Genomic DNA, 13,470 nt, shown 5'->3' with positions numbered 1-13,470 from the left:
CAGAACTCTCCCAAGTACATAAACTGTTTTTTTTTTTAAAGATTTTATTTATTTATTTGACAGAGAGAAATCACAAGTACACTGAGAGGCAGGCAGAGAGAGAGAGAGAAGGAAGCAGGCTCCCTGCTGAGCAGAGAGCCCGATGTGGGACTCGATCCCAGGACCCTGAGATCATGACCTGAGCCGAAGGCAGCGGCTTAACCCACTGAGCCACCCAGGCGCCCCAGTACATAAACTGTTTTAATCCATCACAACAATCCTGTGAAATAAGTACTATTATGATCACCCGTATTTTACAAATGAGTAAACTGAGGTACAAAGATGTTAAGGAATTTGCCTAATATTACATAGCCAGAAAGGGGCAGAGACTAATTTAAACCCCTCCAAAACTGACGCTAAAACATGTGGTCTTATCCTTTCTGATATGACTTGAAGAAGAATTCTTTTTTTTTTTAAATAAAAGTAACTACTGTACAGTGTAAATTATTGGTCAAATCTGTATATTTTCCAATAATCCCCAACTCCTGACTACTACCAGTGGAAAATGGGAGTGCCTTAAATGTGGGAATGTGATTGGGGATGAATTCTTTAATTGGTGTCTAGGCAACCTACCCAAAGAGATTGTCAGCAAAAATATGAATAGGCTGACTCTTTCCAAGCCGCTTCCTAGTACTCTGGTACTAGGTACAAAACCTTCTCAAATGTTTGCCTTTGAGATGTCTTTATGATAAAAAAGAGATCTGACCATTTTGAAACAGTGCTCTTTGAAATCATGCTTTTGAAGCAAAAAAAAAAAAAAATCTAAGATGGAATTTTATATAATACACTGTGCTGTCATCATAAAGGACAAGTTGCATACAAAACATACATTCCAAAGACAGATACTAGCCTAATGCATGAGTTCACAAATTATGTGTCTAAGAGATATCAAGTTGCTTATTATAAATACAGATTGGGGTGCCTGGGTGGTTCAGTCGTTAAGCATCTGTCTTCAGCTCAGATCATGATCCCAGGGTTCTGGGATCGAGCCCCACATCAGGCTCCCTGCTCAATGGGGAGCCTGCCTGCTTCTCCCTCTCCCACGCCCCCTGCTTGTGTTCCCTCTTTTATTGTCTCTGTCAAATAAATGAATAAACTTAAAAAAAAAAAAAGATTCCTAGATCTCATCAGTAGCTATTTTGTTTCTGTAAATTGGGATGGGGCTTATCTCCTGTATAAGGAGATTCTTATGCTGGTGGTCAGTGCACTACACTTCAGTGCACTTCGAAGCACACAGAGTGGAGAAAGCAGAAAGAACCCTAGGTGTAACTACAATAGTCTACAGCTCTGAGAAGAGACATTGCTGCCAGAGAGCATGGTCACAAGGTGTCATGGTTTAACTGCCTCAAATTTGCCACAGAAGCTTGCCAAAAAGCATATAAGTATTTAGAAAATAAGTTAAGAGGATGAGTCCTAGGATCAAGTCCCGTATGGGGCTCCCTGCTCAGCAGGGAGTCTGCTTCTTCCTCTGACTCTCCACTTCTCCTGCTTTCTCTCTCAAATTAAAAAAAAAAAGAAATAAAAGAAAAGAAAAGAAGAGGAATTAATATAGATTTGGTACTTAAAGTCATGGGAAAATAGAATTACAAAATAATAAATATAATTTGATCTCAATTAGGAAAAAAAATTAGAAGGCTCTATATCAAAATGCTAATACTGATTCTCAAAAGGTGGGACCATTTTGGTTAATATTAATTCATTCCTTTGTGCTTTTTGTATTTTCTAGAGGTTTTACAATGTATTTTTATAATTTGAAAAAATTTTACAGCAGTATCTCTTAGTCCTCTGCTAAGTATAGTGCTGACTGGTAATCTTGTAAGAGAAATCATTAGATTTTATGCCAAGATAATAGTATTACTGTGTTATTTAGTTTCTCCCAAGAGACAAGGAAACCTCTATTCTCCAGGCACATTATACAAATTTTACTGTAAAAAAAAATACTACATTGTTCAGGGTTACTTTATTAGTAGTCCCATAAACCAGTAATCTCTTATGTTTGGCCTTGCCAAAGGGAGAACTGCATTAACCAAACAAAAAAAGAGAAATGAAGATCATAGGAAACTAACACATTTTTTCTGGTTTGTGTATTTAGAAAAGAAAGGGAAAAAGACAAGAGAACTTACTCGCAATTAGCAAGTGTGGACAAGGAGGCATCCATCTTCTCTATAGGGGGAATCTGAGCATAAAGCTTAATCTCTTTGGCTTCGGATGGCTTCTGACTGGTTTTCTCTTCCTGTGACAAAAATTAGTTCGGAAGAAAGTGAAACCTGATTGTAACAGAACTAAAAAAGTACAGACTACCCTAAAGCTTTTCAAAGTTTATTTCAAAACAATTCTTAGAATTTGATAACTCTGCATTCTTTACAATTCACTTACTGACATTTACTAACTGACCCTGACAACCAGGCTTCTACATGGCCGGTTCAGATAATTTACGGATAGGTCCCAACCAAGCGGAAGGGAGGAGGAAAGAAAATAACCTTCATTTCTGTAATATTTAAAATCCTTGGGATGCCTGGGTGGCTCAGTGGGTTAAGCATCTGCCTCCAGCTCAGGTCATGATCCCAGCACCCTGGGATCAGTCCCACATCAGGTTCCTTGCTCAGAGGGGAGCCTGCTTCCTCCCTCTGCCTGCTGCTCCCCCTGCTTGTACTCTCTGACAAATAAGTCAATATATAAAATCTTTAAAATAAAATAAAATCCGTTAAGAGTCAAGACACCTGAATGGCTCAGTCAGTTAAGCATCTGCCTTCAGCTTAGGTCATGACACCAGGGTCCCAGGATCGAGTTTCCATCTGGCTCCTTGCTCAGCGGGGAGCCTGCTTCTCCCTCTGCCTGCCTCTCCCCCTGCTTGTGCTTGCTCTCTCTCTAACAAATAAAAAACAAAATCATTTTTTAAAAATCCTTTAAGAATCTATCAATAAAGAAAAATACAGCAATAACAACATGTTCTTGGGAAGAGTTCTTTGTCCCTAAGCACCCTTTTCTTAAATATCAGATTTAGATCTATAAGATCAACTATTTTGTCGCCTTATCTTGCTTTTTATTTTTCTTTTAATTTTATTTATTCATTTGCCAGAGAGAAAGAGTAAAGCAGGGGGAGCGGCAGACAGAGGGAGAAGCAGGCTTCTAGCCAAGCAAGGAATCTGATGCTGTGATTCCATCCCAGGACCGTAGGATCATGACCTGAGCCAAAGGCACTTTACTGACTGAGCCACCCAGGTGTCCCTCTTCTTGTTTTTTTCTGCACACAGTTCAGTCTGAGATAGAGCTCCAAAATACCAAGAATTCGGGAAGATGTCATCCTTACAACATAGCCCAAGTCAAAGAAAATAATTTACTCTATAATAATTTACTACTAAATTCTATCTTAGATTTTCAGTACTATGTACACAATTTAATATTACCAATATATGCTGCTTAATATTATTTTCAAAGTACCTCCATACTTAAAGTTAGTTCTCTCTCTCCAACAAAACAGGAAGCTCCTTAAGTGCAGGACCATTTCCTTTGCTTTCCTGCATTTTCTATAACAGTGCACTATCAGACATACAGAGGCTTATTTTTAAAATTCAAATGGTACCATGTCAATACTAGAAAATACTCAATTTTAAAAAACAACAAAAAAATACACAGTACATTGAAAGAAAAAGATCTAATACACATACACTCAATACTTATTTTTGTGTCAAACATTTGTAGGTTATGAGAGGGAAACTGATACATAGTAAATCCTGAATAAATGTTAGGTTAATCAGTGAAAAAACGAGCTTAATGTCTTCAATTTATCTTAAAGTCAAAGATTTATGGCCACAATATAATCTAGAAATAGAACCTACAACCCAAAACAAAAAAGCAACCACTTATTATTATTATAAGTAAATTAAGTCCTAAAATCTAATTCATGGAAAATCTAATCTAATACTAAGCTTATTCCATATTTACTTTTCTTCTTTAAGAAAACAGATTTTTCATTAACCAAACAGAAATGAAATTTTTTTTTAGATTTTATTTGTTTATTTGACCAAGAGAGAGAGAGAGATCACAAGTAGGCAGAGAGGCAGTCAGAGAGAGAAGGGGAAGCAAGCTTCCTGCTGAGCAGGGAGCCCGATGCGGGGCTCGATCCCAGGACCCTGAGAACACGACCTGGGCTGAAGGCAGATGCTTAACCATCTGAGCCACCCAGGCGCCCCCAGAAATGAATTTTTAAATGTGAAGTACAGAGAAGTTTATAAGCACCAAAGCAAGAATTCAAATATTTCATTATTCTATTCACCCTCTTTTCCCTACACACAAGTCTCGTGAAAGATTTTCTTTTTTCCTGAAAGACTTTTGATTCAAAGCTCAGCCTCAAAAGCAAAGACATCCATTATACAAAGTACTATTGATAATATCCACCAAAAAAAGTTATCACTGAGCATAGAAATTGAGGAGCTATGTCAATACTCTAAGGAAATTCTTTTTATGATGCTGAATTACAAATGTTCAAACTTTATAGAATGATTTATTCAAAATATCTATAGTTTATATTTAATTCATGTTTTTATAATGCAATTTCCTTTCTTATGTTAATATATACCTTAGTATTTTTTCCAGTGTTACTGACATGTAACATTCTATAAGTTTAAGGTGATGATCTGATACCTGTATATACTGTGAAATAATTAACACAATTGGGTTAGCTAACATATCCATCACCTAATTTTGGGGGGGGCTTGCTAAGAAAATTTAAGATCCACTCTCTTCCAACTTTCAAGTATATAATGCAATATTATTAACTATAGTCACTATGCCATATATCAGATCCCCAGGACTTGGCTTATAACTGGATGTTTGTACCCTTTGACCAACATCTCCCATTTCCCCCACACCCAAATCCCCGGCAATCACTGTTCTACTCTTCATTTCCGGGTTCAGCTTTTTTAGATTTCACATAGGTGTGAGATCATAGAGTATGTGTCTTTCTCTGACTTATGTCACTTTGTATAATGCACTCAAGGTCTGTCCATGTTGTAAATGGAAGGATTTCCTTCTTTATTGTGGCTAAATAATATTCCACTATGTAGATAATCAATGTTTTTTTATCCATTTACCCACTGATGGGACATGTAAAATTTTGATATTGATATAATCCACTGATTTTAATCAGACTTTCCCAGTTTTAGTAGTACTCATTTACACACAAATGTGAATGCATTTGTATGTGTGTATTAAATGTATGCAGTTTTATCACCTATATAGGTTCATGTACCCACTGCCCCAGTCAAGACAGTTAAATAGTTCCAGTACCACAAAGGTTCCTTGTGCTGACTGGTCAGATTTAAATAACTATTCAATAATTCTTGTATGGTTTCTAAAAGAGGTAAAAATTCATACACTCATGGGATTGGGAGGGAGACAAACCATAAGTAACTCTTAATCTCACAAAACAAACTGAGGGTTGCAGGGGGGAGTGGGGGAGGAAGAGGGGAGTGGGGTTATGGACATTGGGGAGGGCATGTGCTATGGTGAGTGCTGTGAAGTGTGTGAACCTGGCAATTCACAGACCTATACCCCTGGGGATTAAAACATATTACATGTTTATAAAAAATAAAAAATTAAAGAAAAATTCATACACTCACCCATCTGGCTAGAGCTTCTTTGATTGTTGTTGCTTTTGCCTTAAAAAGAAAGGAAACATGAGTATCTTTATTGGTATGATTTGTTGATTCAATTTTCACACAATGAGTATTAGCCTCAGCATCTACCATTGAAAAGATTAATTTCTTTCTTTGAGACCTTACATGCAAACGAAGTGTTTTAATTTCCTCAAATCAGGATGATTTATTTAAATGCCTCTCAGAGAAATTAAGGAAATCATCATGTAATGCCCATATACTTCTCTCCCACTTGGTTTACAAAAAAGATACAGTTTTCAACATTTGATATTAAAATAGATCTTATGGGGCACCTGGGTGGCTCATCGGGTTAAGCCTCTGCCTTTGTTTGGCTCAGGTCAGGATCTCAGGGTCCTGGGATCAAGCCCTGCCTTGGGCACTTTGCTCAGTAGGGAGCCTGCTTCCCTCTCTCTGCCTACTTGTGATCTCTCTCTATGTCAAATAAATAAATAAAATCTTTAAAATAAAATTTTAAAAAATAGATCTTATTTCATTGATTCTAAGATCAACAACTTTTACGTTTTAACATCTTTGAAATTTGGATGCATTTTACAACCCGAAACAATCTACAATTACTGTGGCCGGGTAGCAGTGGTGATGATCTAGAAAAATATTAAGCAATTTATTTCATACACATATATTCTTTTTTATGTTTGCAAATAATGACTTACGATAAAAACCTACGTGCCTAAATACATTTAAAAGAACTTTGTCCCGGGGTGCCTGGGTGGCTCAGTGGATTGAGCCTCTGCCTTGACTCAGGTCATGATCTCAGTGTCCTGGGATCAAGCCCCGCATCGGGCTCTCTGCTCATCAGGGAGCCTGCTTCCTCCTCTCTCTGCCTGCCTCTCTGCCTACTTGTGATCTCTCTGTCAAATAAATAAATAAAATCTTTTTAAAGAAAAAAAAAAGAACTTTGTCAGGGCGCCTGGGTGGCTGAGTGGGATAAGCCTCTGCCTTCAGCTCGAGGCCTAATCCCAGGGTCCTGGGATTGAGCCCCCCATCGGGCTCTCTGCTCAGCAGAAAGCCTGCTTGCCTGTCTCTCTCTGCCTGCCTCTCTGCCTACTTGAGATCTCTCTCTGTCAAATAAATAAATAAAATCTTAAAAAAAAAAAAAAAAGAACGTTGTTGATAGGCACAAAATAAAAATTCTAAGTGATAAGAAATTACTTGTCATGATTCAATTCCAACTACTTATTTTTCTTTCATAAAACATAAAATAACGTTGCACCTTATAATCAATAGTATCTTTGATTCAATTTAGTATGACACTTAAAACTTAATTATTTTATTTTATTTTTTTTTAAGATTTTATTTATTTGACAGATCACAACTAGGCAGAGAGGCAGGCAGGGAGAGGAGTAAGCAGGCTCCCTGCTGAGCAGGGGCCCAAACACTTAAAACTTTAAATGTGAGAAAAGGGAGACATCTTTTCATTACCGCTAGAGTTCATTTAGAAAAAATCCTAAGCAGGTGCACCTGGATGGCTTAGTCAGGTTCTCTGCTCCATGCGGAGCCTGCTTCCTCCTCTCTCTGCCTGCCTTCCTCTGTGCCTACTTGTGATCTCTGGCTGTCAAATAAATAAATAAAATCTTTTTTAAAAATCCTAAGCAATAACAAAAGGAAAAGTTTAAAAGTACAGTTAACTCTCCAACAAGACAGGCATTAGGGACACCAACCTCCCCTGCCACAAACGCACAACACAGTAAAAAATCCGAGTATAACTTCCGACTTGCCAAAAACTACTAAAAGCCTTCTATCAACCAGAACCTTACCAATAACATAAACATTTGATTAATGCGTATTTTGCTCATCACATAAATTATATACCATAATCTTACAATAAAGTAAACTTCAAAAAAGAAAATGTTATCATGAAAATCATAAGAGGGGTGCCTGGGTGGCTCAGTAAGGTTAAGCATCCCACCCTTAGTTTTGGCTCTGGTCATGACCTCAGTCAGGGTCAAGAGATAGAGCCCCATATTGGGCTCAGCGTGGAGTCTGCTCAAGATTCTCCCTCCCGGGGCCCGTGGGTGGCTCAGTGGGTTAAGCCTCTGCCTTCGCCTCAGGTCATGATCTCAGGGTCCTGGGATGGAGTCCCGCATCGGGCTCTCTGCTTGGCAGGGAGCCTGCTTCCCCCCCTCTCTCTGCCTGCCTCTCTGCCTACTTGTGATCTCTCTCTGTCAAATAAATAAATAAAATATTAAAAAAAAAAAAAAAGATTCTCCCTCCCTCTCAGCCCCTCCCCTGACTCGTGCTCTTTCTCAAATAAATTTTTAAAAAAGAAAAAAAAATGATAAGAGGAAATACACTTAAAGTATTGCAGTGTATTTACTGGAAAAAATCTGCATATAAATGGATCGGTACAGTTCAGACCTACGGTGCTCAACTGTATATACCATTACATCTAGAAAGCAAGGACATAGTAATAAATAATCCTTGGGTTAAAAAATAAACTATAAACTACAGTAAAACAAAAAAGATAAAAGAAGAAATATAAAAATTTTAGGAATATAACATTTAAAAGGAAGTTTACAGTTTCAAATATATTTATCTATTCAAAAATTAAGAGAAAATAAGAAACAGAAAACAAGCAAAGTATTTGAGATATTTGAAAAAGCACATCGTTGCAAACACAAAGAAGGCTAAGGAAAAATACAAAGGAATAAGTCAATAAAAAACAGACTGAAGAAAAAAAACTTAACAAAACTAAAATCTGGTTCCTAAATCTCTAGCAAGCCTGACTGAGCAAAAAGAGAGCTGTACGATGAAAACAGAGAATCAGAGGAAATTAACAGATACCACAAAGATTTAAAAATAAAATATCATAAGCAAACATATGGTAGTTTGAAAACCTAGACAAAGAATGCATTTCTAGAAAAAACACAAGTGTCAAACTGTCACAGGAAGAATCAGAAAATCTGAATAGACCAATAATTATTTGCAATGTTAAAAAGATAACCAGAGATTTACCCTTATCCTCTTCCCCTACATCTCCAAGCTTAGATAATTTTACAAGTAAATCCTAACAAGGTTTCAAGGAACAGATATTCTCTGTTAACAGACAAGTTGTTTTAGAAACCAGAAAAGGAGGGAAAGCTGCCAATTTATTTTATGAGGCTAGAATAACATTGATGTCATAACCAGATAAGAGGCCCTCCTTACTTCTCAACACAGATTTGAAAATCCTAGATATAACATAGATCTCCAAAGCCAATGGTGAATAATATTCGTGGTCAAGAATAGCTGATCCCAGGAGCATAAGGATTGTTTAATCAAAAAACCCTATAAATGTAAATCATCTATTTATGGATTAAAGGGGTGGAAATCACATTTATTTCAGTAAGTGAGGAAAAAGTACTTTATAAAATAGTTGTACATCTGGGGCACCTGGGTGGCTCAGTCAGTCAAGAGTCTCCCTTCAGCTCAAGTCATGATCCCTGGACCCTGTGATAGAGCCCTTCCTCTCCCACAGCCCGCTTCTCCCTCCCCCTCTCCCTCTTCCTCTCTCTGGCACTCCCCTTGCTTGTGCACTCTCTCTCTCTCTCTCTTTCTCAATAAATAAAATCTTTAAAAAAAATAACATTCTACATCTTACATTAAAAGCTCTCAACTAAGAGTTACAAAAAAATTCTTTACTTGATAAAATACAATAGAACAAACTGAGAAATAGAACAAATGGAATTCAGCAAGTGAAGAACATTGTTGAGAGAGTTAACAGAAAAACTGGGAGAAGAGATTTTTAACATAAAACCAACAAAAGACTAATATAGAATATAGAGGGAACTCCTAAATTAAAAAAAAAAACACCAAAAAATGGAAAAAGTTAGCAAAACAAATATAAACAGAGAATTAACAGAAATTGAAATCCAGGGGCACCTGGGTGGCTCAGTGGTTTAAGCTGCTGCCTTCGGCTCAGGTCATGATCTCAGAGTCCTTGGATCAAGCCCCGCATCGGGCTCTCTGCTCAGCAGGGAGACTGCTTCCTCCTCTCTCTGCCTGCCTCTCTGCCTATTTGTGATCTGTCTGCCAAATAAATAAAATAAAATCTTTAAAAAAAAAGAGAGAGATTGAAATCCAAATGACTGACAATATCATGAGGTACTGGGACTCACTGAAAATCAGAGGAATGCAGAGTAAAACAATGGAATACTAAAATACATCCTCAGATTGGCAAAGGTGAGAAATCTGGTAAGAATGTAGAACTCTCAGGCAGTACTGAAGGAAGTAAAAACTAGTAGAGACGGGTGGCTGGCTGACTTGGTCAGCAGAGCATGCAACTTTTGATCTCAGGGTGCGGAGTTCAAGAACCACGTTGGGGGTAAAGCTTACTTAAAATCAAAACAAAATAAAACAAACTAGCAGACTTCTGGAAAGCAGTCTGACAATACCTAGGGAAATTAAGTATACAGAGGCCCTATGACTCGGAAATCCAACTGCTGGGCAAATTTTCAAAAAAATCCTGAAAAGATACATCTAATAATACTTTTAAACTGGAAGCAATCTGGCTGTCTATAGTTTGGTTTATGAGGTTACTAGTTCCCCTACAGATAGAAGTCAAAAACTGAAATGCCTAAAGGACCAGTGGACATCTTTAATGGGTAAAGCTGGCCATATACAGAGAATAACCTTACCTCTGGCATTAGAAAACAGCTGGCAGGTGGGACTTTGGACAAGATCACTCCAAACATTAAAACTCCATTACTGAAAATAACACCCTTTACTAAGAAAGTAAAGAGGCTGCCATTTATACAACATCATCATATTTTAGTAATACAAAAATAGGGTGAAAATGTGTCCAGTGGTGAAATATGATATTTCTGATTTTTTACATAGGCCATAAATCTGGGTTTTGATGTGAAATACAATCATTTAAGGACAATGGAAGCTAAGGCAGTTTTTTTAAAAAATAAAGATATTTATTTATTTATTTATTTATTTATTTATTTGAGAGAGAGAGAGAGAAAGCAACAACACAGGAGCAGACTTGATCCCAGGACAGGGGGATCATGACCTGAGAGGAAGGCAAATGCTTAAGTGACTGACCCATGCAGGCACCCCAGAGACGAACGTATTGTTCATTGAAAAAACTATGTTGGCCTGATTTCTGGAGGGCTCTGAATCTACCGGTTTCCAGCCTTAGCTAGCTTCATCTAATTACTGGTTCTGATTCTCTATTTGACGATTTTCAGTAATTCTCATGGATCATGCTCTCCAATCGTTTAGGGCTGATTATTTCTTCACCTGAATATAAACCTGGGTTCCAGAACTTTTTACTTTCTTTGGTAGTGGTTTTCAGCTAAATGCCTGTAGAATAAAGTAAGGAGAGTGTGCGGGAAAACTACTTTTAAAAGTGGTATTTAATCCTGTGGTGGAAGGCAAGCATGACTTCGTCATCATTTCAATTTCCTGGGCTCAATTTCTGCCCACTTACACGGCACTGGAATCACAAAAAGAAGACAACCAATTGTACTTGTTCTTCATAAACACCTCTACCCGACAGAACAATCACAAACGCTGCTAAACAGCTTTGACTCTGTAATCAACCAACATCATCCCTTTTCAAACTGCTAGATGGAACGACCAAATCTGTAAGCAACACTGCACATTTTTAAAAACTTTTTTCTCTTTTTTTAAAGATTTTCTTTATTTGTCAGAGAGAGAGAGAGCGCGAAGACAAGCAGGCAGTGTCAAGCAGAGGCAGAGGGAGAAGCAGGCTCCCTGCCCAGCGAGGAGCCTGATGCGGGACTTGATCCCAGGAAGCCGGGATCCTGACCTGGGCTGAAGGCAGTGGCTTAACCGACTGAGCCACCCAGGTCTCCCAACACTGCACATTTTAAGGAGGAGTTGAGGAGCATCAGTAAGTAAAATCACTTCTTCATAAAGGTCTTTGATTGGATAGATCGCGGAGAGATTTCAAATCCCAGGTAGCAGAATTTCTCAAGGTATGCTGGGACGCCCTCCAATTTTGGAATTACTTGAGGTGCACCGTCCTCAAGTGGGACATTGCACATTCCCGAAAACCACTGCATTAAGAATTCATAATCTGCATTCCAGCAAGCTCAGTCTTCAGCCGACGACACTTACGCATACTTACACGTGAGGAACATCCCCTATACAGTCTATCCGACTGGGCTTTACAGTGCTCCCTAATAACTGCACTTACAGTCATTCAGAGGACAACCCGGGCACCTCACAGGTAAGGAGCACCGCGGCAGTCGGGGTTACACACACGCCGCTCATAACCAGCTCCCCGCGCCCCGTCTCGCCAGGGGGAAAATGACTGCTATGCACAGAAAAATCCTTATTCGCACTCCGCCTTCAACACCTTTCCCACTCTAATCCGCTCTTTTTTCGAGAAGTTCCCGCTCTTTGCGCTCCCTTTCTGTCAGAGTCCCTCCACACGACCCAACCTCCCATCTGCCCCAGGCCGCCCGCGCCCCAGACCACCCCGTGCGGGGGCTTCTCTTTCGCCTCGGGCCTCTGACTGAGGAGCTAGCGCCGGCGACCGGCTTCCTCCCGCTGACCGCGAAGCGCCCCGACCCTCAACCCTCCACAGTCACCCTTTTCCACCTCCAGTCTCCTCTCCTCTTTGACTACAAGGCCTAGAGGGTACTCACCATTCCGGCCGTTGCTACTGTCACTGCTCTGGTTGCTAGGGCCCGCCGAGGTCAGTGCGCGTGCGCACTTCTCGGAGCCCTCCGCGGATCCCACCCCCGGCAGTGGTCCTTTCTCTCCGCCCCCCGGGTGGCGCGTGCGGGGCATTGTGGGACCGCCCGGCCGCCGCCTCGGTCCTCCCGCGGGTCAGCTGCTCGCTTCCCAGCATGTGCGGCGGGGCTGCTGGGCTCTCGCAGGACGCGAGAGCTTCGCCATGCAGGGTGGTCAGGAGATGCTTTCTACGGGAAGCGGTGTCACTCGCTCTGCAGTGACGTGCCTGCCTAAATTGAAAACCTCGCTATAAAATTGCCCTTCCCGTAAATAACTTTAAAAATTCCCTTCTCCTGCAGATTGCCCATCCGCATCCTTGTCTTTATCGCCTGTTGTAATTCACCTGTAGTTCGACCTAAACTAAATTCTTTTTGTTGTTGTTGTTCTTTTTATGACCGAAACTAAATTCAGCTGTATTTCCCCGGTTGCCTTTCCCCAACCCCTCCATGGAGCCAGAGGCGAATGAAAGCATAAAACGGTGGTTTTAGATGACCAAGATGCCCTCCCTTCCTCTCCTGCGATTAAATTAGACAAAAACTGTAAAAATGCTGAGTTGCTAGGGGTATGGAGAAATGCGGTTGCGTATATACACTGCTCTTTATAACTGACACAGCCTTTGTGGAGAGCTGTTGGTAATAGTATGAAAAGCTTTAAATACGTGTGCACCTCTGTGACCCAGCAGTTGGACTTCTGGGACTTCATCTTGAAGAAATAATCAGACAAGTGCACAGAGATTTATGTTGAAGGTTTTAATAGCAAAAAGTAAAATAACCGAAATGTCAAGGAAAAAAAAATTGGTATTCTCAAAAATCCAAACAATGAAATAATATACTTCCATTAAGAATGTTGCTAGGAGGGGCGCCTGGGTGGCTCAGTGGGTTAAGCCACTGCCTTCAGCTCAGGTCATGATCTCAGGGTCCTGGGATGGAGCCCCGCATCTGGCTCTCTGCTTAGCGGGGAGCCTGCTTCTCTCTCTCTCTCTCTCTCTCTCTCTCTCTCTCTGCCTGCCTCTCTGCCTACTTGTGATTTCTCTCTGTCAAATAAATAAATAAAATCTTAAAAAAAA

At 39.7% G+C, this 13,470-nt stretch overlaps 1 protein-coding gene across 1 annotated transcript in view; it reads right to left on the bottom strand.

Moving 5' to 3' along the window:
• Window positions 1-12,447, bottom strand: part of DNAL1 (dynein axonemal light chain 1) — a 38,275-nt gene extending 25,828 nt beyond the window's left edge. The window contains exons 1-3 of the mRNA XM_082733538.1: window positions 12,317-12,447; window positions 5,661-5,699; window positions 2,163-2,272 (exon numbers count right to left, since the gene is read on the bottom strand). Of these exons, the coding sequence (XP_082589664.1) occupies window positions 2,163-2,272; window positions 5,661-5,699; window positions 12,317-12,319 (152 nt within the window). The 5' untranslated portion in view covers window positions 12,320-12,447. The remainder of the gene's footprint in view (window positions 1-2,162; window positions 2,273-5,660; window positions 5,700-12,316) is intronic.
• Window positions 12,448-13,470: the final 1,023 nt, after the last annotated feature.

The sequence above is a fragment of the Mustela nivalis genome (genome assembly GCF_964662115.1).
Source record: "Mustela nivalis genome assembly, chromosome: 6".
Lineage (NCBI taxonomy): Eukaryota > Metazoa > Chordata > Mammalia > Carnivora > Mustelidae > Mustela > Mustela nivalis.
Note: the sequence above shows the minus strand (reverse complement) of the source record. Positions and strands in the feature narration are given on the sequence as shown.